At 31.9% G+C, this 26,523-nt stretch overlaps 1 protein-coding gene across 2 annotated transcripts; it reads left to right on the plus strand.

Annotated features, from left to right (window-relative positions):
- Positions 1 to 3,172: 3,172 nt before the first annotated feature.
- LOC124357829 (putative leucine-rich repeat-containing protein DDB_G0290503) lies at positions 3,173 to 26,523 on the plus strand. Of its 2 annotated transcripts, none has more exons than XR_006921987.1 (8): positions 3,173 to 3,528; positions 6,001 to 6,130; positions 11,942 to 12,139; positions 13,800 to 13,981; positions 17,544 to 17,916; positions 19,239 to 19,497; positions 22,121 to 22,336; positions 23,114 to 23,172. XR_006921987.1 is itself a non-coding variant. In XM_046809893.1 (8 exons), the coding sequence occupies exons 1-8, from the start codon at positions 3,389 to 3,391 to the stop codon at positions 26,451 to 26,453; spliced, it is 1,542 nt and encodes a 513-aa protein (XP_046665849.1). In that variant the 5' UTR covers positions 3,175 to 3,388; the 3' UTR covers positions 26,454 to 26,523. The 2 variants fall into 2 exon arrangements, 1 of the variants encoding a protein (XP_046665849.1); XM_046809893.1 differs by lacking the exons at positions 22,121 to 22,336; positions 23,114 to 23,172 and adding exons at positions 25,452 to 25,662; positions 26,405 to 26,523 and having other exon boundaries at positions 3,175 to 3,528.

Here is a 26,523-nt window from a genome sequence, read left to right on the forward strand (position 1 = left end):
GGGTAGCGTATGTTTGTGTGTTCAAAGTATTACTAATATTTATATAAATTAATTATACTTCATAAGTGTATGTTACAGGAACATTTTAATATTGTGTTTAGTTGAACTGACAATCTTTTATTAATTAGGATACTGATAGCTATTAAGGTATTCTTAGAAAAACTGTGTAATTTTGTCCATCAAAACTAAGGAAGTTTCAAGGACAACCGTTTCAAAATATGGAAGACAATTTAAAAAAATCTCAATTATTTTGTAAAATAGCTATTTAAAGAAAATATTACAATATGTTTTATATAGTAGTTGTGCTTTTAATTGTGGCACTTGGACCATAAAATTCCGGTCCCTTGCGAGACCCTTATTCCATACAAAGTGATCTTCTCTAATGTTCTGGATTAATCACTGATATCTATGTAATGTAATTCCCTTCACTGTGTTGAATTCTTCATTCAATAGGTTTGATAATATTATATTAGTCAAATGTTAGTTAATGTTGACAAAACCTAATAAATATGACTTATATCAATAATTTTCTACAGAAAGTAGAATGCATGGACTGTTTACAGAACAGTCCTGGAACAAATTTTCATGTAGGACACTTTGATCTGCAACCATAAAAAATTATTTTAAAAAAGAGACCATCCCCCATTTAAGCCTCCCTTATGGGTCCTTGGCCTATGTGAGAGTGTTATCAACAAGGAGGAGAGTTGGTACAGTACAAGATCAATGGTACTGATAAAAGCAATTTTACATTAAAAAAGTAGTGCAGTGAAATTTTATGGGCCACAAACAATTTTACCTGATAATTTGTTACAAAAATTTGTAGACCCTTTCGATTTTTTCATACATTATTTGGTAAAGCAACCTGTGGTTTTTTGTTGGACATCAGTGTTTCAGTTCAGTCTTTGTACTGGCATTTAATGTTTTTCTTGCCTAATAGGCACCTTATAAAAGGCTAAAGTTGTAATTTTAGGGTAGTAATAATTTTTAATTGAAAATAATTTGTTAAGTTCATATTATCAACATTGTAAAATAGTATAAATATTGTAAATAGCATGTTTGTCTACAGTAATAAACTGATATTGTATGAAAGACGGAAACGAATGTTAATACAAAAAATCATTATGAATGTTATCAAAATATAGTGATGATGACATAATCTTGTTGTGGTCTGTTCATTTCACAAAACTATGGACCACTAAGAGATTTCTTCCAGGAATATAATTAAAGTAGTTAATTGGAGGTGAATAAGGGTGTCAATATGGTAAATCTGGCATTAATCATAAGAGCCGACTGTAGTAAGATGATCTTGAGGTTTCCCCCTAAAGAGCAATGTTTAATATCGCACAGTTTATACCTTATGGTGACCATACAGAAAAGGAAGAAGTAGAAAAACCGAACACATTATGAAATAAATGTTGTTGTGGTATGATTGAACACACAAACTTAGATAAAAATTAGTTTAAATGTTTTAAAATATTAGCTAAAGCTGTATTGAGTTAAACATTTATGAATAAGAAACTAACACTAAATACTATTAACAGGTTCAATTTTAAATATTATCTAACCTAGATTACTCAAGTGTAGATTAAAACTATTTAGCTATCAGGGATTAAATATAATTTAATAACAGTGAAATAAAACTTTCTTGATTTAAATATTGAAATTTGGTTTCTATCTTAAGTTGGTTCTTTAATGAACAAAAATTTAATTCTAAATGTAAACAAAATTATAATTCTAAATGTAAATAAAATTACACTATATCATATATTTATCTGGTCTGATGGTTATTTTTATAACTTTATTTCAATATTAGACTGTGTGTGTGTGTGTGCGTGCGCGCGTGCGTGTGCGTACAGAACACGTGCGCGTGCACACGCACACAAATACATATCTTTGAAAATTTCTTATTTATTCTTTGTGATCATAATTAGCTTTTAATTTTGACTGCTTTGAAAAAGACACTTCAGCTATAGTTCAAAAGACTAAATACTTTAGTTCAAAATAAAATTCAGATCTTATTACAGCCCTTCAACTGTGTGCGTAGGAGAAAATATTAAATTACAGATTTTATCCATGTTTTAGTAGCTGTACACCACTTTTTTACAAAATTCAGTTCCTGTCATATTCTATTGTATTGGTATATTTTGTTTTTGTTACATTTTGTAGATTTTAATTAACAATCACGAATTGTTTAGTTTTAATCCAAGCAATGCAAATCAGTAAGAATTACTTACCTCAATTAATTAAAATTAACAGAAATTAAAATAAGCTCACTTATTTATAATATGAAAATGGAAGAAACCATACAAAATTTGATAAACACATGATAAATTAGTAAAATTAATTTAAAAAAATTTAAAACACCTTATCCGGGGGGAATATAGTTAATTTGTGTTTTCTATTCTTAAATAACAAAAAGTATAATTGTTATTTTCAAAAAAATACTGCTTGCTGAAACATTTCCTCTATTTAGTTAGAATTTAAAGTGTTTTTTACACAATGGTCTGCAAAAAACAGTTCAATGAAACATTTTAAATTAAATGTTAATAGTAATAATTACACATTTTCCAATATTACTTTTATCTATTCCAAAACAATTGTAATTGTTGGCTGAGCACTAGCTAAACCTACCACTCGTGAGGCTGGAAAGTCTGCATTTCTATCTGTCCACAAGGTATCTCGAAAATGAACTCACATAGACTTGAAATGTTGCATGACGCTTCAACTCATATAGGCAACACATTAAACAACAAAGCAACAAGTTGTACACTAAAAACCCTCAAGCATATACACCTAATTTTTATGTATGTTTAACCTTGTGGCTTAAATTTACCTTGAGAAGAGGATAGATTCTAATACTGGAACTTAGAGCACTATTTTTATAACATATATAATGATGGCAAATGTCCGAAAACCTGTTATCCTTTCAAAGTATCAATATTGTCAGTGATACATTTTAAACAAAAAACAAAGAAGCTAAACTTAGTAAATGTGTTTTACAGTTTCAACAATAGTCAACATAAAACCTCTTTTTACATATTCAAAATGTAGGAGTAAAAATATGACTACACTGTCTAGATAGCAGATCCAACTTAATCCCAGAGTTCCACACTTTTGTATTTATATGTGGCAACATGTGATGTCAATTGTTTATTTACATTTTAATTATTTTGTACTTTTGTCAATACTGGAATTGGTCTAATCTTTCCTCCCATTTTCTGTATCCTAAAAATTAAATGATACTTGTTAAAACAAAATTTCTTCTGATATTTCAATGTCCCAATATCAACTTTATAGCTGTTAGGGACGTTAGATATCTGATAACATTTCTAATTAACCAGTAACAAGTAAAATTCCAAAATAACTTTTGGTTATTCGGTTTTATTACATGACTTTGAAGATGGAAGAAAAAGGCAAAGCAGGAACTACCTTATATAATCAAGATAAAAACGATAAACTCATTTCAAAAAAGGTTTCAGTAGTTTTAAAACAGTTTATTTCGTTGAAGGAGAGGAAAGATGAGAAAAGGTAAGATATTTTAAAGTTCCAGATGTAAGAAATTAATTGCTAAAAACAACTATTACATACATTAGCATTCCAACATGGAAGTAATATTATTTAACGCTTTTACTGGTAGATGTTACATTTAAAGAGGACAATGAACAATCCTACCTTTGCATCCAAAAGTAAAGAGTTTTCATTTTATTAATTTTTATTGTCACATCTGGTTGTAATTAGACTGTTTTAACTATATCTAGATCCAGGAACAACTGTACTACACAAAATACAGAAGAAAACTATCTTGAATTAAATATTAAACCGATCTGTAGACAGTGATGGTTTCAGAGAAGAAACCATGGGGGTCATGGAACCCCCTGGATTTTGAAAAAAAAACTTATGAGATGAATTAATCTCTCTTGTGTTGTTACCATTAAAACTAACTTTACTTAACGAGCCAAACTCTGAATATGAGTATAAATTTCTTACTAAACATTTATTTATTTTTTATTGCATTGAAATACAAATACTCCTATTACAGCAAATATAAAGGTAAACTAAAACCAAGATTGTCTCTCTCATAAACTAGTACTGGATTTGCGCTTGTCTGTAGGTACTGTACTGTTAACAATTCAATACATTTTAATCAGGAAAGAAGACAATTTCAATACATTTTAATCAGGAAAGAAGACAATTCAATACATTTTAATCAGGAAAGAAGACATCTCTTTGTTGTTTGCTGAAAGATCTCAGATTGTCAAAGAGGATAAGATAGCCAATTTGCATACATGGTACATTGATAAGAAGCATAGATATGAAGGTTTGAAGAACATAGAACATCATCACTAGAATGAGGGGGAGGAAAATGAGTGCCCCTGTTTCTTATCTTGCAGAATGTTCCTGGTTGCTTACATCACCAAGAATAAAAAATATGTATTGGATAGTCAAATCATCCTTTTGAATCGATCCTGCACCAATATTTTAAATAATATGTTAGTAATCACATCTATCCAACATGGAAGTTACAAAACATCAACATAGATATTGTAGTCAAACTGTTTGCGGTACGTCATGACTTACTAGAAGTGGTAATGAAAGAATAAAAAATATTTTACTAACAATTCAATTCAAACCATTTCTTTGTTCACTTAAAATTAGAATTCTAAACTTTCATAAACTATCTAGACATGTTAAAGTGTTAAATTTGTACAAAACTTTTCAGAAATAGCTGAAGAGAAGTTGCCTAATAAATGAAAATCTAAATGAAACTGTGTTAGGATGGACACAACACTGTATGAGTTGGAAAGCTTTTTTAAATTCCATAAATTTGTAATAATATGTTGTTGTTCACGTAGGACAAGAAGCTTAGAAATTGCACTTAGTCCTAACAGGGCCTTTGTGCTGCTTCTGGAGAGACAGGATATTCTGAATGGATAAGAATAAAAGTAGGGGCCACCTCCTGTCAAGATCCATGAGGAAGAATTTAGAGATCTATCTCAGTCATGTCCCTCGGAAGAAGAGGAAGCCAGCTCTCAACCAGCCTCTCCAGTCAAGGCGGACTAGCAAGAACCTTTGACTCTTAATGAATCCCACCAACTCCAACAGTCATCTCCCACAGTAGACCTACTGAACTACCTTTGCGCCCCAAAATCTCAAAATTTGTGGTTAGTGATGTGCCGCTCCTGGACATCCATAACGTTGCCCAGATATAAGTGACACATCGGTTTTTTGCTGTGCCCTGTGTGGGTTCAACTGAAAGGTATAAACCACCCAGAGGTGTACCCCCATGGGTAACAGTGGTGTTCACAAACATATGTACACTTTGTTTTTACTATTTCTTTATGGTGGATCTAATTATTTAGTTAAAGATTTAGAAGTTCAAATATTTTTTAAATATTTATAATAATTGGAATACTCTAATGAACTTAAAAGCTTGTATTTGAGCTACTGACTTAGTTTCCTAATTTTGGGGCAGTGGAGAGACTGGTAAGTAAGAGTTTAGAGGGAGGGGGTAGTTTTGAGGTGTAACCATAGATGGGAGTAACTGGAAGCACACTGAACTGGTGTAACCGTCCGTAACCATAATCCTGTTAATTCATCTATTTTAATGGTATCTGACATCAATCTATAGATCAACAAGGACTAACAAATATTGCATCGCCTCCACCAATATAAGAAACAATGAAGTGTGAATATTGGTTGAGCACTTCATTGCTTGTCAACCAAGTACCATTGGTGTAGTGTGGATTTTTTGTTGGAGGGGAAGGGGTGAGCTCAGAATTTTGGATTCTTTATTCAGAAATAACAAATACACACACACACACACACACACACATTTTGATTTACAAATATTGGTTTGCATCTCCCACCTTTCAATGCTACCCCACATCAAGAACCCAAGGCTGGCTAGTACGGTCATTGACATTACTAATTACAAATACGTTTACAGTATGACATTTAGGAACTCATTTATATTATGGATTCTCTTCTCGTATTTTCCAGAAAAATTGCTGAAAAATTGAATGATTCAAATGTTGATTTTTTACAAAAGCTGAAACTACTGAAATCGTCAAGCAACTGTAAGAAGGATACAGATCAACTTCAGAATATAATTAACCTTGTGGAAAACATGGTAAGTCATGTTACATTATTTCAGACTTAAATCACAGTAGTTCCGTGATACATCTGGTAATTTTGTTATTAGTTCATCAATACCTCAATACAATACAGTTCCAAATAGTAACATATTGTATTTTGTTAAATTAAATGTTTGAGCAATTTTAATAACTTAAAGTACCTTTCATAATCTGCCGTATGATAAGAAGTAATAAAGAAAATAAATATAATAAGGCCTAGGATCATTCTTATTAATAATTAATGAATTTCTTACTGACTAAGCTTCACCAAAACCTATCATTCAAGAGCCTGTAAAAATGTCTTTTGTGTCTGTCTACACCATGTCTCGAAAACTAAATGATCTACAGACTTGAAATTTTGCTAAAAGCTTCATTTCCACATGATCAACACTATGTTCTTTGATGTGCATTTATAGAATACATGGTCTTATGTAGTCTATGGGTGCATATTACTCACCCCATTGGATATGAGCATTAGGAAATAATTTTTACATTGGCCTTATGGGCAACGACAAAATAAGCAGAATAAATGAATCTGCAATCAAACTGAGTATAATCATATGTGATTTGAGCATGTGACATTTTTATTTAGACAATAGACAATAGACAATAGACAATATTCTTTATTTGTTGTTTCTTTAAGAAACACAATTGCGTCAATAGTAGATAATAACAAAAACTTAGATTAATATTTCTTGCTTTACAAATATTGATGTGGTATTTATAGAAGATCGAAGAACTCCTTCAATGAATATACAGGTCGTTCCATCAGCCAGTCTCGAAAATGTCTTTTCAGTTCGTTCCCTTTCATGTTCTTGAGATTTGGTGGTAGTGCATTAATGATTTTGCGTCCAATGTAAGAAGGTTTTTTGCTGAATTGCGATGTGTGGTGCACAGGGAGAATGTAGTCGTTGCTCGTCTGGTGTGGTATGAGTGAGCATTTTCATTTCTAGGAAGGTCCATCTGGCTGGTGTAGATGACGACTGCATGGATGTATAGTGCTATGACAGTAAGAAGCTGCAGGGATTTGAAAGCTTCTCTGCAGCTTTCCCTAGGGCTGAGGCTATAGAGTGCCCTTACAGCTTTTTTCTGGAGTATCAGGATTTTGTTGAGATTGGTTTCAGATGTTCCTCCCCATGAAATTAAGCCATATCTGAGGTGGGACTCCACTACAGCATAGTATGCTGTCTTTGCCGTCTCCAAACCTCCTATCCACTTCATTCGCTTTACCACATAAGTGCCAGATGAAAGTTTTTTGGTCAGATCGCGTATGTGATCTGTCCAGGAGAGGTCAGCATTAATTGTTAGGCCAAGCAGTTTTGCCTTTTTTTTCAACTAAAATATTAGGTATTTTTGGAATCTGCTCTTGTCTTCTGCTAAAATTGATCTGGGTGGTTTTGGATTGATTTATGACCAGATCGTTTTGAAGGCAGTATTGGAGTGATTTTTCTGTTGCTGATGAAATATCCAAAATTAGATTTTGTGCTGTGTTATTTGTAAACAAAAGAGTTGTGTCGTCTGCGTACATAATGGTTTCTACAGAATTGTCATTGATAAAACTTGGAAAATCGTTTGTAAAAAGTATGAACAAAAAGGGGCCTAAAACTGAGCCTTGAGGCACTCCTCTACTTACTGTGAGTTGTCTTGATCTATACACGCATTTACTCCAATTTACATTTTGTTGAATCTCAACTATTTGCTTGTGTCCTTTCAGGTAGCTAGTCACCCAATCTTTCGCCAAGCCTTCAAAACCTAGGGCTGAAGTCTTTTTCAAGATAAGATCATGATCTAGACAATCGAAAACCTTACTGTAGTCTAATAGGACAGCTGATACGTGTTTGTGGTCTTCTAATTTATCTATGACGTATTCAATTAGATTAGTGACAGCTGTGGTGGTGGATCGTCCTTTGAGATAGCCATGTTGGTTCTTTGTTATTAGATTATATCTGTCCAGATGTTGTAACATTCTTGAGAGTGCTACCTTTTCTATTATTTTTGAGAAAGTTGGTATTAGTGAAATGGGACGGTAATTTTCGGGTTTAGTGATTGATCCTTTTTTGTGCTTTGGGTATATTTTTGATATTTTTAAGGGGGATGGAAGCTGGCCTGAGGAAAACGATTGATTTATTATGGTAACCAGTGGTGGTGCTAGTTGTTTGGCACAGTGTTTTACTAATTTTGAAGGAATTTCATCAATTCCACATGATAATTTAGTTTTCAGGGAAGCTATCACTCCCAAGACTTCTTTAACAGTTGTTGGTGTTAAAATTAGTGATTGACAATTTCTTTGTGGAAGCAAAATCGGATGAGTTATGGCTGTGTATTTCAGATGTTCTCTAGTTTCGCCTAATGTGGAATCTTCTATTTGGGAAAAGTATTGGTTGAAATGTTCGGCTATTTCGGCAGGGTTGTCTATTATGTTTCCTTCTATCTCCATCTTCAGTGTTGAATTTTCTTTCTGTTGCTTACTTTGCTTTTCTGAGTTTATTATGTGCTAAACGGCTTTAGACTTATTGTCAGAGTTAGTGATGTAGTTAGCAGCCATATGTTGTTTGAGACTCCTAAGCTTGAGATCGTAGGCTTTCTTTTTTGCTGCCATGGATGTTCTATCATGTTCATTTCTGGTGAGCTGATATCTTTGTAAGGCAATTAGAAAATCTTCTTTTAGTATTTTGGACTCTTGGTCATACTGAACTTTTAGTCTGCCCCTCGGCTTTGCTCTTACTTTTTTGCTAGGGCATATATGGTCCAATATTTGTCTGACAGTTGTCTGAAATGTTCTGTATGCCTCTTCAACATCAGGGGCATTGTGTACCAGTTCCCACTTTTCCATTTCGAATTCCTGTTTTAAGCTATTAAGGTTTTTTATTGAGAAAATTCTTTTTTGTGTAGCTTCTTTTTTAGGGAAGACTTCTCTTTCCACTGCAATAGAACAGATTTGGCCAGCGTGATCCGACATTCCACCTTGGATCACTGAAAAGTCGACTGCATCTTCAGGTATGTTGGTACAGATGCAGTCTATTGATGTTGTAGAATGATTAGTAATTCTTGTCGCTGGAAGGGGAAGCCGCCTGACTCCAAAAACCAGCAGTTCATCTTCGAAAATAGTATTATTCGTGTTAACAGTTAGCCTGTCTATATTGATGTCGCCCATTAAGATAAGTAGTTTTGCCTCAGCTGTAAATGAGGTAAGTATATCTGATATAATGTTGATAGCTACATTAGCTTGTCCTCCTGGTGTCCGATAAACCCCTAGAATGTAGAGAGTTTTTTTCTTGATTTTTATCTTTGTTAATGCAGCTTCGCATACCAGTTCTTGACAACTGTTTGCTATGTTGATTGCTTCTGTTTTTGCGGTTTCTGTTTCCTTAATGTAGATTGCAACTCCTCCCAATCTATGGTCTTTTCTACTGTAGTGTGTAATTAAATTGTAACCACTAATCTTAGTGAGTAATAATCCATGAGTTTATCTGAGTTTAATCCATGTTCAGTAAGTATTAATATGGTTGGATGTAGGTCACTCAATAGATGGTTTACTCTTTCCACCTTTTTTGATAGTCCTTGAATGTTCTGATGAAAGATGGTGATAGGTTTTTTTCCTTGTTTTCTTTAAGTGGTGTTTTGGCTTTCTTGTATAAGAAACATTTATAGAATAAAACGAAAAAATATTAATGTGACAAGTCAATGTTAAAAGATGGTGACAAGATTTGATTTCAACCCTCTCTTGCATGTAGGACCAGCCCACTCTAGCTCACTAGAACTTTTATTATTTTAAAATGGCTATGAAAATTTTGAATGTATTATGTGTCAAGATATCTCGAGAAATATCTCATCCGTAGACGAAACTTAATTTCTTCATAGACAAAACTGTTCTACGATGGTGCATACCCAGCCATGGAATTTGACTGAACACAATTTTAGTGTCAATTTCTTTATGTTCCTTGTCATAAAGGTTTGTTTTAAGCCATTTTTTTATATTCTCCTGTAATGTACACAAGGACCCAGAATGCTAGTTTATGGTTGTGACAATTGTATTGAAGCCATTCTTATAACATTCATGATTCTTCAAGTCCTATAGTCCAATAAGATACTGAAGAATAATATTCCAGACTTTAAAAGAGGGTTATAGATTATATAAAAATGTAAACACCTATAAGAAACTCTTTTGTACACAAAATTGTTGATAATATTTAACATGAAAACCCCAATATCAACATTATAACAACATAATATAACACTAGTTATCACATTATATAGTAATATTACACTATTTTTCATCAATACTGTTAGAAAAATAAGGTTTTGTTTAAAACTTTTCTAAGGAAATTTGAAATTTTTGTTTGAAAGCTTCTGTACTAGAAAAATACACACATTATATCTATATTAGATTTGAAACGTTAATGTTGTTTTTATGTCTAATAAAAGACACCTAATAATCCATGTTGAATCACAATGCAATGTATTTAAAACAATTTGATGATAACATATAAATGAATTGTTAATAATAAATAGAAAGACGTCTTGTGTTGTAGATAAAATATTTTTTAATAAAAAATCACAACCCGAATTTTTAAGTTATGACGCTACGCTTTTTACCGAAGAACTGATGAGATCTTTAAAAATGTCTTAAACACAAATAAAATCAATAATGTTATGAATCTATTATATGTATATATGACCATATTAACATAAAATATCTTGGCATATACAGTGGCATAATAAAATTGCATAATACATATGCTTTTATTATGGTAGAGACTCAGATCTTGCTTTGATATTTCTGTATCTTCCTCTCTATCTGAAGGATAGTTAAGCATAACTATAAAGAGGGAAGTTTACATGTAAGCAATAGCAACAATTATGGGCGTGGTGTCCTTAAGATGTTTTTGGTGCCCATATGATTTCAAGGTATTTTTGTGTTGTGCCATATTCCATAGTGCAGATAATCCATAGTACGTGTAATAATGGATGAGTTTGTTTAATTTGGTTATAAAAATATAGTTATTTACTGTAAATTGTTCCGAGTAATTTATTGAGGGAAGCTGTGCTAAAAATTGTCCTTGTTTCTAATTAATGGCAATTTAAAACAACTGCAATTTCCATCCTTCATCTGTTTGATAACATTAACACAGATTAAAAAATTATGAAATTAAAAATCAAACACTGAAATTTATTATTTTTTACTACATATTTAGTTGTCAATTAAGTAAAAGAAGAAAATAGATTTAGTTGTACACCAAATATATGCTGAGTACAAAAATATTTTGTGCCAATCAGATTAATGTTTTATGTAGAGATGATGCTTTTATAGTCCACGTGGTAGGCCATCTGCAAAAACCGCAATGAAAAATTATATAATAAAAATTTAGACTGTGTTCTAAAATACAAGCCTAAAATTTTTGTCAAGAAACGTCTGGAAGTACAACAAAACTCATATTGTTTTTAAATTTGAATATAATTAAACATTGAAAAAACACTCAACTTTTTATGCTATACAACTCAATAATGAATTTAATTATGTCTTTATATACCAATAGCGTTTATTTTAATTACCTGGAGAAACAATCCATTGTGATTTTATGATTAAATAAATTATAATGCTCTAAAAATAGTGGTCTTCAACACATGTAGGTCATGTAAGTGTTTGATCAGTGAAAATCCTTGACTAGACTATCAGTAGAATTTCAGTGGTGGAGATATCCAATGGGCAATACCAGTAACATAAAAAGGATGCAGTGTATATATATACACTGCACCAATATATATTGGTTATAAAAAGTAAGTAAGCACGTTTTCCCTGCCTGCAGGAGAGACTGGAATACCAATTGAAAATGGAGAAAGGTTACATAACAGATCTGGAGATGAAAATACAAAAAGCAGATGCCCAAAGAATCGTTGTTTGGAAACGCAAGTCTAGAAAAGTAATAAAAGACTCTTCATCCTTTCAGCCAGACAGAAGTGGAACTCAAAAATCTATTGACGTTTTAAAAAGAAAATTACATGCTGTAAGTATTAAGATTATAGGACAATACAAATACAGTTCTGTACGTAAATTTCAATATGATATAGTTATCATTCAGTTGGTGTATGATATATGGATAGTGAATTCTTAATCATTATTTTGTAGCTCACATACAGGTATATAGCAAACAGTTTAGTGTATATAGAAATACAAATATCTGCAGTACATATATTGTCAGGACTTTCTTAATGAATAGAGAATCAATAAAGGAATTTCCTCTAACAAATGAATCAATTGTCAGCTGCATTTATTTTTGAGGAGGGGAAAGGTAAGAGGTAAAGTTAGGGGGCAGGAAACGATTATAAATACCAAATGATAAATTGTTTCACATGTTATACTTTTTTAGCTTGACACGCCAAAAACCATTCATCACACACAAAAAAAAAAAAACAATAATTATATCATGTTTTTGCCTCCACTTATAAAAATCTTTATTTCCCCTTTGTCTTTAATTTCATTTTTAAGAAAAGGAGAATAAGAAATAAGAATGTGAACAGATTCCTTGTAAGCTTGAGAATGCGCCTGTATGGCTCCTCCAAATGATTTTGAAGAATACGTGTTTAAGAGAGAGAAGTGTTTCTCCCACATGACTTGATCTCAATCTTATCGTTATCGTTATCACGCTCGTAACTCTTTATTTAAATTTTCATTTTAGTTTAAGAAAAAACAAGTGCCAGATTGTTTTTTTGACATTGTGATTTAAAGCTAATGTGCTAACCTTGGGCTAAAATTCTTGGTCTCCCACTGGCATGGGTAAGGCAGTTTACATTACTGAGAAAAGTTTTGAAAATACTTGGACAACTGCTGTCGTGTAGAGTGAATAAACAATTTTAATTACAAGAATGGTCTGAACAGAATCGCAAGTAGGTACTTGAAATAGCTACTATAGTTGGTTATTGTGGATGTCAATAAAACATGTGTTCACACATGCTAGTGCTATTGGCAATAGCTTCTCTGTATGTTTCAAGCCAAGTTGGTATCGGTTGCTTTCTTGCCATGTTATTATCAAGTTGTGTGGGTAAGCCACTACCATAATCGTTATATTTCATTATTGGAAACTATCATAAAAAGGAAAAAAGAATATAGATTAGGTAAAATGTATTTAAAAATACAAGATCAAGGAGCTCTCACTGACACACTGCTCTAATTTTGTAATACAATTGGAAGATTGTTAGCAGAGTGATTGGACCATCTAAGCCTTACAAAGCAGCTTTCTCATTTATTGCATGTTAGACCATAACAACACTGTTAACCTGTACGATACCTCATAACTTCCAATGTATTTTTATTCACAAATAAGTCAGCAGGGGGACGTCTTTTGAAGATGTGTTGGGACAAGAACGTAGCCAGGAAAACATTTTGGAGGGGGTCTAGACAACTGAATTTAACACATAGTGTTAAGAATTTTTTAAAGAACAAAATGGGGCTTTACTTTCTATATATAATATAGTTGGCAACAAATATGTTTGTATCTTACAATTTTACCTACAGCTTTCATTTCAAACATAATTTTAAGAATAAAGTTGCTCTGCTGTGGCAGCTCACTTATAGCTTTTTATTAGGAAGTTTCAATGACTAAATAGAAAGGCACCTTTAAATAATTTTGTAGAATAAAGTGGTAAAATGTTTTCTGCGAGTTTTAGGCATCAGTTCAGCTAAGTACTGAATCATCAAAAAATTTTGATCTAAGAGAAAAAATTAGAGCATTAATGAGTGAGAGGAAGTGTTTCAATAAAAATTACAACAGTTCAATTGAAAAACTACAAAAAGGAAAAAAAATTCTGGAAGATTTACACGTTTCTCTAAAAAATGCTGACCTTGCAAGGTATGTGTAAATGTTTATATATATATATATATGTCCATAATTAATTTTTATCTCTTGATACACAAATAAGTATTACTTGACTGCAATTGTTTTGTTAATCTTATCAAAACATTTAATTTAAGGTATCTTTTAATAGGTATTCATATTGCAAATTTTAAGTTGCTCTCCAACTCTTCTCTTAATTTGGGGATGACTTTGAAAATCATCTAAACTAATTTCAAGACAAACTGTTAACTTTAACCGCAGATTTTTATAAATCTTTTGAAGTATTTTCTGGCATCTCCGTATTGAGACCAGATATATCATGCTAATGTAAGAACATTGGTCAACCACGGTGCAAAAACAAAAACTTTGTTCTAACTGCTATTCATCTGATTTCTTTATTTCAATGGCCTTTATGTTTGTATTTAATTGCTTATATTTTTAACTTGAGGCGAGACATGATAAACCGTCTATTATTTCCTGCTTTCTCGACATTGACTTACTTCTAATTCACTTATTACATTATTTTATATTTGCCTCCTTGGCTATGAAGATTCCAGATAGAGGATGCTAAATAAAGACGTGATTCTTTGCCAACAGCCAAATAGAATAAATCAGTCAGTTTTAATCACAAATTCCTAATAAGCTGCCAACCTCGTGTGACATTAAATACATCATCCGTTAACCAATGTACGAATACTACCATTTTCCCACCTACAATTATTAGGAATAAATCTTATTACAACCATGCACATTTTATTCAATAATTAGATATATGTGTATCTCTAGGAAAGTCGCAATAAAGTGTGTATACAATGTCGCTCATACTTACCTAGTTTTTGAAACTGCGATAGACTTACAATACAATTTCTCCAAAATATTTGAGAGAGCTATGTGTAATCAACTTGTAGATTATTTGGAAACAAATAATTTAATTCATAATTGTCAACATGGTTTCCGTAAAGGGAGATCAGTGACGACAGCAGCCACTTCCTTTATTGAATCAGTAATAGATGCTTTGGATTGTAATAAAAAAACTGTTGGACTTTTGATAGATCTTAGCAAAGCTTTTGATTCTATTTCTCACTCCAATTTACTAGAAAAATTATACAAAATAGGTATTAAAGGCAAATCTTATGACTGGATTAAATCCTACCTTGAAAACCGTAAACAGTTTGTTGAATTAACCTATCTTGATGGTAAAAATATCGTAAATCATTACAAATCTAATGCAAAACTCATAAAACATGGCGTCCCTCAGGGATCAATTTTAGGACCAATACTATTTGTTTGCTATTTAACAGATTTTCCAGAACTCTGTTGTTCAAGTGGCATTTGCTTATATGCAGATGACACAAGTATTAATATAAATGAACCTTCCTGGAATGATATAGAAATTAAATTGCATAAAAATATTAACAGACCTTTCACAGTACTTTACCAAAAATAACTTATTGCTTAGTCTTGAAAAGACTAATCTCATCTCCTTTCAAAAAAGAAACATTAAAAATAAATCTGATCCAAAAATCTGTACAGGTGATTTTGAAATTAATCAAGTAAATGAAACAAACTTTCTAGGTTTGAAACTGGACCATAGCCTCAGCTGGGACGCACATGTCCAGAAGGTTATGTCAAAAAATATCATCTGGTGTTTATGCATTGAGCAAATTAAGACACCTATGTGATCATAATACACTGAAAATCATATATTTTTCTTACATTCATTCAATTATCAGTTTTGGAATCTCCTTATATGGTGCAACTAGCCAAAAAAATCTTGATTCTATTCTAAAAATGCAAAAAAAGTCTATTAGAATTATTCAGATCCTGAAACCAAAAACCTCAGTTAAAGAACACTTTTCAAAATTAAACATTCTTACAGTTTATGGCCTTTATGTTTACGAAGTAATTGTATCTTTAAAACAAAGATATCATGATCAAATATTTAATAGTGATTTTCACATGTATAACACCAGACAAAGTAAAGATTTTGCCATTCCCACTCATCATTCGGCATTTTTTTTGCAAGAAACCTCTGTATGCAGGAATTAAATTTTTTAACAAAATTCCAGAACATATTAAGGCTGAACCATCATTCAATAAGTTTAAAAAAATACTTAAGGATTACCTAACAATCAAAGTATTATACTCTTTTAAGGAATTATAAATGCAATGCAATAAAGTAAAATTAGCCTAATTTTAAGAAATGTTGAATACTTTTAAGTTAATGACACTATTCAATGTATTGACTGTAATACCTATGAATAAAGAATTATCTGAATCTGAATCTGAATCTGAATCTGAATCTTTTATATAAGTGATCTATGGCAAACTAAAGGAAAAATACTTTAATGTTATACGTGTTAATGAATCTGCAATATGATTTTCTATACTTATTTTATTATATATTCTGCCCCAATTTAGAACATAGTAATAAACACCTGTCAAGTTAACCCCTGTTGTGCAAATATCACTTTATTTACACCTAGTTTCTTGATTTACAATTCTTTTGGTCAATTTTTCTTCAAATCAACTTATTGTCTTTTTCATAAAACTGCAACAAACAGAGGTAAATCTTGTCCCTTTATTGCCTTAATTGGTATTAACCCTTGAAACTGAGTGCCCGCACGATATCTCGAGAACTGATTGAGCTGTGGAAATGAAATTTTTGCATGTTACTTATTCCCAAGATAACTAGACATAATCGTATCAAAAATAATTAAGCCAAAAAATGCCACCAAAGTTAATTAATATTTCTTTTAAAAGCTCGAGAGTTAAACAAACAACAGTATACTTTCAACTCTGGCAAATCTAATCTCATAAACAACTCAACCTCAAATCCCTCTTATCACCGAATTTGGAAATAACTCCACTAGGGGCCTGAGGGCATAGCCCCCAGCAAGCCAAAGGCAAGTTTATACATATATAACCATGCGCACATGCACATGCAGCATGCATATACGATTTTAACCAATTGAAAAATTACAAAATAGGGATATTTGGTGTAAAACCAAAATATTGTACTAATCCAAATATCTAACCAAACTGACCCATTCCAATACATTTGATCAATTTTATAATTTAAAACCATTAATAAAACTAAATAAAATATACTTTACTACATTCAAAAGTTTAAATGAAACAAATAAATAATAAAAAAGAATCCTGCAAATTATTTTTTCATCTGCAGTAGGGGGGATTTTCGTAAAAAAACTAACAAATGATTATTGAAAACGATCTAAATGTTGTCAAAATCTCTCACAGATATTGGTCGTAATGTTTTGTTTGTCTAATGTGTATAAATTGCACTGTAAGTAAAAATAAATAGTTTTATTTTTCTGAAATAATTTTTAATATTATTGATTAGCTTTTGTTCAATGAATTCTTTAAGTCAGCATCATATTACTTTCTTATGTATTTTGAAAATTATTTATAATTATTGTATTTTTAATTATAAATTGGATTGTGGTTCTGTCTATATGCTGTGCTAGGTAGTGTTGTAGTAAACATTTTGTAGTAACTGACTTTTTACTACATACATACATCATATTAATTACCGTTTTCTGATCAATTTTAACAGGCAGAAAATTATAAATAAAATCGAAAAAATACAGTCTAAAGAAAATAAACTGAAGAAAATACAAGCCGAGGAAGCTTTTGATTTAACAATGCATGTAGACAGTGAAATCCAGTGGCAAAATTACTATCGCATTAAAATCAAAAGCAGAGAAAAAGGAAAAGAAGAAATTACAAAATTCAGAAAAATGACTCTTTTGAGACTTCAGTCTACCCTTGGAGGAAACTTAGAATTATTGAGGAATATCTTATTAGTTTATGGAATAAATGGTTCTATTGATTACACCACTATAGAAAGTGATCTAATTAAATTGATTAAAAAAGATAATACTGAGTTAGATCAACTGTTCAATTATGTAACTCAATTGAGAGATGAGGTAGGTAAAACCAATTTAGATAAACAACTTACCATTATTAGTAAATGTAATAAATTTGTATTGTGTAGAAAAATTAAGCTTTTAGTTCTGTTTAGTTTTAGCTCTGTAGTTTGTCTTGCATTCAATATTTTTCAGTAATGTTTCCTAGAAACGCATGTGAGAGAAAGTGTGCTTGTTAATGAAACTAATTAATGGCCTTATAAGTTTTTGTGAAACCGAAAACAGACCTTAGTTCCTAGGGTCTGATTGTGAGCTTAGTCTGGTCCAAACATCTCGTTTGGAATCTGTAAAACAAATTAATTTATATTAAGTTTGGGCAATGGAACAGTTGAAATCAACACCATGGTAAATAAAATCGTTTTATATTTATTTTTCAACTATAATACGTATAGCTACAATATAGCATATCTACTATATAATAAATAAATGATTCTCCACAATAAGGTAACAGTTTGAAAATAACAGGAATAACAGATAATAGAGCCAGGTGAGAATAGAGCTAAGTACAAAATAATTTATGTACCAAAATTAATGTATATATATAGGATGTTTCAGACCTACCATCTCAATTGTCTAGTGTCAAACAGCTAAGTGCAGAGGTTTAGTTTAAACGAATTCCCCACTAAATCAGCTCCGAAGAATTGGTTTAAAATAAGTTCAACTCTTTAAAAATACAGAGGGTTACTCTGTAAAAACATGTAGCAATATAAAAAACTTCAAGTGTAACCACATAATTTTTTTATATAACTATTCAGGGCTTTGCATTCTGGACATTTTGAAGAAGAAAAAGTTAAATTTTTCTATTTTTTTTAAATTGAAATCTAAAGTGTATAGCAAATAGATATTTTATTGCCAGTCCTGTGATATGAACCCATGCAAAAAGTTTTTTTTATACTTCGGACACAAGCTTTTAAAAAATAAAAATATTACAAAAACTTTCTACCATTATAAAGTTAATTTTTTTGAAAACATAAAAATATCTTCTACAGTAAACTAGACCTACAACTAGCTGATTTTACCCCAAATTTGTGGCTAGTGATGTGCCACTCCTGCACATCCATTGGGTTACATTGGGCACAGGTTTAGATGACACATCGGCTTTTGCTGCACTTGGTATACATTCTACTGGCAAGTGTAACCCAGCCAGAAGTGAATCCTCTTGGGATAATGATATAATTAAGTTGATAAACTAATTATACCCTTCTTCTGTGCTTGATCAGAAACAAGATGTACTTTGAGTATGTGTGTGTAAAGAACTTCTCTCTTTTCATTAATTCAAATTTTATTGCAAACCCAGTTTATAACATTTCATCTCATTTCAGTTGGAGGCTATGCAAGAAAAGGTATTTATTTTAATTAATGAAACGGAAGATAAATTAAATGAATATGATGATGATTTATTCACAAAAGAGAAAAATGTATATGATTTAGAGTACAGGAGGGATACTCTAATAGAATCTGAGTTCAACATTTCAGACGATCTTATGAGATGCACTCGTGATATGAACAGGATCTACAAAGGGATAGAGAATCTCGTAGAAATTTCCAAAGCAGATGTTTCTCCTCTTTTGGATATGTTGGGTAATTAAAACAGTTGTTGTAATCTGTAAGTTTTTTCACGTTAAAATAGTTTAAAGTTTAAAAATTACTGTTTGTTTGTAACAGACGTTAGACTGTAACAATATATACACGCAAAGTTACAACACAAAGCAAAGTGCTTTTAACTCAGTAATTAACTAACTCTCTTTAGTAGGAAGATACGCAAACATGTTTTGTAAATACCAAGTACATAACCAAAGTTTTGTATAAATATTCATCTCGCATAAAAATGCAAAATTCGTTGTAAAACAATGAGGTATATTTTTATGCATTATATAGTTTTTCTAAGAACACATTAGATTTTTGGAATATGTAGAAACACATACGAGGGGTATTAGAAAAATAAGGTTCCCTATGCCGCCGAGACAGAATGCGATATGTTGGGAGAAATCTGGCAACACTGTCTTACTCATCAGCTGTCTCTCTCTCTATCCATACCACTCACGCCTCGCTATGTCCAACAGTGCCGCCCTAGCTACCTTCGAAGATGGAGCTCCCTTTCGTTGTTACCACCAGATGCGAAATTCGTGCTGTGATACGTTTTTTAAATGCAAAACAGATTTCACCTCTTGAAATTCATCGTTAGTTAATCCAAGTTTATGGGGAAACATTAAGACACATTAAGAAAACTGAGACGCATGAACCAGAACCGCCGGTGAGGAAGATTGTCCAGTGGTGTGAGGCTTCTCCATGACAACGCTTGACCTCATGTCTCACGTCAAACTCAAGAGCTGCTGACAAATTTTGGCTGGACTATTGTGCCCCATCCCCCCTACAGCCCAGATCTAGCCCCAAGTGATTATCACTTATTCCTAAAATTAAAGCAACATTGTGGGGCCAATGCTTCAGTACCGATGATGAAGTCAAGGAAGAGGTTACTCGATACCTCAAAAGATTGGCGGCAGAATTCTATAACATGGGGATAGAAAAGTTGGAACATCGTCTACAAAAGTGTTTGGACAGAAACGGTGATTATGTGGAAAAATAGCTTAACTTTTATGTTTTAAATTTATGTATAACACTAAGTAGAAATATAGAGCTGTCTATTTTAAAAAAATCATGGGAACCTTATTTTTCTAATACCCCTTGTAACAAAGCAGGTACACCAATCTAGCAATAACATCGCCAAATAATTTACTTCAAAGTCATTTATCTGTTCTTTTTTTAATCATGTGAGACAAAGATGACAGAGTCTGACTAGAGTAAGATAATTTTGGAATGATTCATTAACACAAATTTGTAGTTTTCATTTGAATAAATTAGGGTATTAGTGAAATTAATGGCCAGAGTTGTCATTTATAATTTCAACGTTAATACGTGTTCTGCTCGTCTTCCTGAACAAACTTTTATTTTGTTACCCCCGCTGTTATTTGGCTACGCTTTGGTGAAACCCTATCACTTGTGGAGCTGGAAAAATTTATTTATGTCTGTCTGTATGGATAGCTCGAAAACGAAATAACCAATAGACATGCAATTGTGCAGTAGGCTTCATTTCTATATGAGCAATACTGAGTTTGATGATGGTGCTTGTCACTCCATGAGATTTGGCTGAGCGTTAGCAAATATTTGTGCATTAGTCTTAAGTGTAACCATGATGCCAATGAGAAAATAGCAGAATAATTAAATTTGTAAACAAATTGAATACACCCATAAAAGATTCAAACATTTGACATAAACACATATAGCCTAGCTATCCTAACACATACTCAATGTTATACTGACTTGGTGTATAGACTTATTATTTAAATACTTACTGTATATGAAAAACAATTTAATAAACAAATATGTGCATGTTTATGTAGCAAGATATGTAAAGAAAGACTAACATATGTAGACTTTACATTTTGCATAAAACTTCATTTCTACAAGAATGAGTTCTATGATGCACCTTTTTGTGTCAATTTCTTTTTATATGATTGTCTGTCTGTCTCTCTGTCCACAAGACATCTTGAATGAAATTTCTATAGATTTGAAATTTTCTATGCTTCCTCAGTGAGACCTGATACGACATGTGGTGTGGTATACTACTACCTTGTTTTATACTCACCCGAATTTGTTTATTGTCCCTTAAAGGAAACATATTTGCAAATCTGTAATGCATTAAGCACCTTTCTAGATTAAGTAGTGCTTGATAAAGTTACAATTGTATTTTAAGCTGGCAAATGGAGTTAGTAATCATAAGCATGGATGCCTCCATATCAGGTACACACAGTTACAAGTCTGTAAGAGTTCTCTGCGCATTTGCGATTTCTGATATTGAGATACACTATCCAAGTTGGCAATTCACCAAGAATAATCATAATACTTAATGTAAATCTTTTTCAAATTAACATAAAACAGGATATAAACATGTTCCACAGAAAATATTCTAGTAGTGCAGGGCTTTTCTGTAAAAAGAATTCAAAACTTATCCTTTAGTGTAGAAAAAGGTTGTATGAGACTTTTAATAATCTCCGACGCCTGCGTCAGAATATTTTATATTCATCACCTCAAAGTTTTAGAGTACTTTTGTGTGTGTAAGGTACTCATATTGTAATAGAAAATTTCTTTATTTGAGTTTTTGGAACTGTGCTAATTAATTTTTCAAAAATCATGTTGTTCCCAGGAGACAAAAGTACACTGTCACAGCTTTTAACTTTCTTCTGTTTCTACAAGCTTTTGGAAACTCGAATAATCTTTCTGAATGGATTCTGTTGGTTTACCCCAAAATATCTATACAGATTTCTGATAGATTTAAGCCTTCCAGGAAGGTAGGAAATAGAAAGGAGAGTGGAATCACAATGGTAGAAGACAGAGTGACTATCAGCCTTCCATGTCCAGTGTAAGTATACTCTGCAAATACTGTACATAACGTATTGACAGCAAAAAATGGATTTTTATTTTTACACACAATTTAATTAATTTTGAATATAATAACTTTAAATTAAGTAACTTTAATTGGAACGGGGATGGTTCATACCCTATACAATTTCTCAGCTTCTAACATTGAGAACAATTTTTTTTAATTGTTGTTTTCAATTATATAGTTTGATCAACTAAACAATTTTTAATATCACCATAATATAGTAAATTACTCTAAAACATATAAAAGCTGTTACATAAGTTAAATTTAAGATATGATACACTTCATTTCAGGTGTGCCAAATAAGAGAGTAAATTAATGTGTTACATGTTATGTGTTTTATTCACCAGAAGCAGAGATCAAATTGCAGATCTTGAAAACATAGTGTTACTGATCTTTTGTATCACTAGCAATGACAAATGTCCGAAAATCCTGTTTCCTTTACAATTTTTCTACTGTCAAAAACTAACTTCGAACAAAGAATGTTAAAAAAGTATTAAAATTGCATATGAAAGTAAATGTAAATGAATAAAAATTATGAGGTTTTCACAGATTAACAAAAAAACTAGGAAATGGATGAGTTAAATGTGAAATGTAATTAATATGCATCATGTATAATGGAAAATAAAAAGAAGATGCTGAGAGAAAAGACCTCCAAATACAGCTAATTTTTTATTTAATTTTTAAATTGCTGAAGAACACTGTCAAAACAGAAGTTTCTTATTACAATTTTTAATGTTAAATGTTTGTTTTCAGATGTTATGTCTCCAGCCAGAACAGAAAGAGCACTTTGGTTTTACTATGACATGCAGAGATGACATGGTTAATAAATGACTGTGTAATATGTATGAGATAAATAGAGTAACAAATAACAACACTGCATCTTTACTTACCTAGGTGTACATGGTCAGATTTGTGGCTATCTTTCTAGGTGTACCTGTTCATAAAAGTATTAAACTATTAACAAAATACTTACAGTACTAAGCAAGGATGTAGCCAGCGAGGGGGTTCAAGGGCTCCGGCCCCCTTCCCAAATTTGCAATTACTTAGTAAGCAAACAAATTATTATTTATTTAAATAATTCCAGTATTACTGACATGTACTGCTGAAAGATCATTCTCCGACATTAAAATTGGTCAAGATCTTTTCAAGGAACAAAATGGAGAATGAGCGGTTGACTGCCTTACTTTATGTTCACTACGGGAAAATATTAGTCGTTTGACCCTCCCCAACATTTTTTCTGGCTACGTTCTTGGTACTAAGATATTTCAGCCTTACTATTACTAAAGAGTCATCAGATTGAAACTCAGTTTGAAAATACACTGTAACGGACATGCTGTGTTATCCTCTGACACTCTATTATCTGATTTCTGAATACCTCTTACGACTGTGTTAATGTGTACAAGTAATGTTCAAAGAATAAAATAAAGTCTTGCCAACTCGGTCACTGCACAGATTTTTATCTAGAAGCACAATTTAATAACCTTAACACGAAAATCAATGTCGGGCTCTTTCTTTGGCACCAGCGTCCTGTTATCTGAAACAATGGGTCAGTAAGCGATGGTCAGGAGGAGGAAGGGGTAAATGTAAGCCGCTTCTGACACTATGTTTTGGGCCTAGACCTTAGTATCATGGTGTGTGTATTGACTTGTTGGTTGAAGTTTCTTTAATTGGTATAATCGTTTTAGGTTTCCTAGTTAAAATCCTTTTCATGTTGGTTACCCCATATAGGTCCCTAACCTCAACCGAAGGTTGACTTAGCAGTTGGTCTGCTAATTTTATGTAAGAAGCCTCAATAAGGTTTGGTTTCAGACCAGCAATGTTTGAGCAATTTTTTTTACTTTTCCACTAGTCCTTTTTTCGCATTTTCTTTATGTTTTCACATTTAGTAGTCTTTTTGTATCGCTCATATAATTCCCTACTACAAGAAAATGTTATACTGTAAACACAGTTTTTTAGTCCTGTGTGCCATTTTTTTTTTTGGTTTGGATTTTTCCAAAACTTTGTTTAAGAGTAATTTGGGTTCTAAAAGCATTTCTAATATTATATTTTCGGCTAACTCTTTTCGGTTGAATATCTTTTTTTCCGGGGCCCACTATAGCTGAGTATGGCCCCCTGTATAGAAGTAAAGCATTTTTTTTAAATGAGGTATAAGACATTTATTTAGTAAAAGAGTAGTCGTTTGTAGAATCAACACATTTTTTATTTTGCAGGTACAAAAATACATTATACAGTATTTTTACAAAATTGTAGTACTTTATACATTTGGCAACCAATGAGAACATAATGTGAGCAAAACACTGGCCTAACTTAGCTTTCTTATATACAGTGTATCTACAAGGTCATAATGCACTTTTAGGCTATATATACATAAAAAAAGCTCTATAATTGAGCATAAAATTTTATCAAATTTTATTTCCCGTTTGTCAACTGATTTTTGTTAATACATTGAACGAGGGTCAGTCAAATATAAACAGGACTTTTAATTACTATAACCCAACGTCCAGGTTGTAGCAGTAGCCATGTTGCAGTAGTAGTGGTAGGGGGCAGCCTATGGGAGGGGGAAAAGCTGCAACAATGCGTTCTCAGTGCTGTTTTGTTTGATCATTGTAGCCATGTCCCTGAACAAGAGGTTGTACCACCTGCAGTTGCGCAACAAATTAATTATTAAGTTTCTTGACAAAACGAAGGTGTTAAACCAAGTGAAATTTTTGTTAGACTGACAAATCAGTTTGGGGATAAGACTTTATCACGTTCTCAAGTGTACGATTGGTTAAAAAGTTCAAAAGGCGGACGTGAAACCATTGAAAATGAAAGTCACACTAGGGCGTCCAAGGACCAGTTTGACTAATGAGAACATTTGTGCTGTTCGTGAACTTCTTGAAAATGATCGACGCTTAACGATATATGAAATTGCCAGTGAAGTGGAAATTAGTCATGGTAGTGTGCATTCCATCGTCCACAGAGCATCTGGTTTTCGGAAAATTTGTGCAAGATGGGTCCCTCGGCTTCTGACTCAAAATTAGAAAACATCTTTATTTGGAGTTTGAAACTGTGCTAATTAATTTTTCAAAATCATGCTGTTTGGTTCCAGGAGACAAAAGTACCGTCACAGCTTTTAACTTTCTTCTTTTCCTACAAGCTTTGGAAACTCGGATAATCTTTCTGATGGATTGTGTTGGTTTACCCAAAATATCTATACAGATTTCTGATAGATTTAAGCCTTCCAGGAAGGTAGGAAATAGAAAGGAGAGTGGAATCACAATGGTAGAAGACAGAGTGACTATCAGCCTTCCATGTCCAGTGTAAGTATACTCTGCAAATACTGTACATAACGTATTGACAGCAAAAAATGGATTTTTATTTTACACAATTTAATTAATTTTGAATATAATAACTTTAAATTAATAACTTTAATTGGAACGGGACAGTTCATACCCTATACATTTCTCAGCTTCTACATTGAGAAAAATTTTTTTTAATTGTTGTTTTCAATTATATAGTTGATCAACTAAACAATTTTTAATGTCACCATAATATAGTAAATTGCACTAAAACATGTAAAGCTGTACATAAGTCAAATTTAAGATATGTTACACTTCATTACAGGATGTTAAATAAGAGAGTAATTATGTGTTACATTAATTATTCACCAGAAGCAGAAATAAAATTGCAGATCTCGAAACATAGTGTTACTGATCTTTTGTATCACTAGCAATGACAAATGTCCGGAAAATCCTGTTTCCTTTACAATTTTTCTACTGTCAAAAACTAACTTCGAACAAAGAGTTAAAAAGATTAAAATTGCATATGAAAGTAAATGTAAATGAATAAAAATTAGGTTTTCACAGATTAACAAAAAAACTAGGAAATGGAGATTAAATGTGAAATGTTATTAATATGCATCATGTATATGGAAATAAAAAGAAGATGCTAGAGAAAAGCATCCAAATACGGCTAATTTTTATTTAATTTTTAAATTGCTGAAGAACACTGTCAAAACAGAAGTTTCTTATTACAATGTTTAATGTTAATGTTTGTTTTCAGATGTTATGTCTCCAGCCAGAACAGAAAGAGCACTTTGGTTTTACTATGACATGCAGAAAGACATGGTTAATAAATGTACTGTGTAATATGTATGAGATAAATAGAGTAACAAATAACAA

This window comes from Homalodisca vitripennis, chromosome 3 (genome assembly GCF_021130785.1).
Source record: "Homalodisca vitripennis isolate AUS2020 chromosome 3, UT_GWSS_2.1, whole genome shotgun sequence".
NCBI classification, from domain to species: Eukaryota; Metazoa; Arthropoda; class Insecta; order Hemiptera; family Cicadellidae; genus Homalodisca; species Homalodisca vitripennis.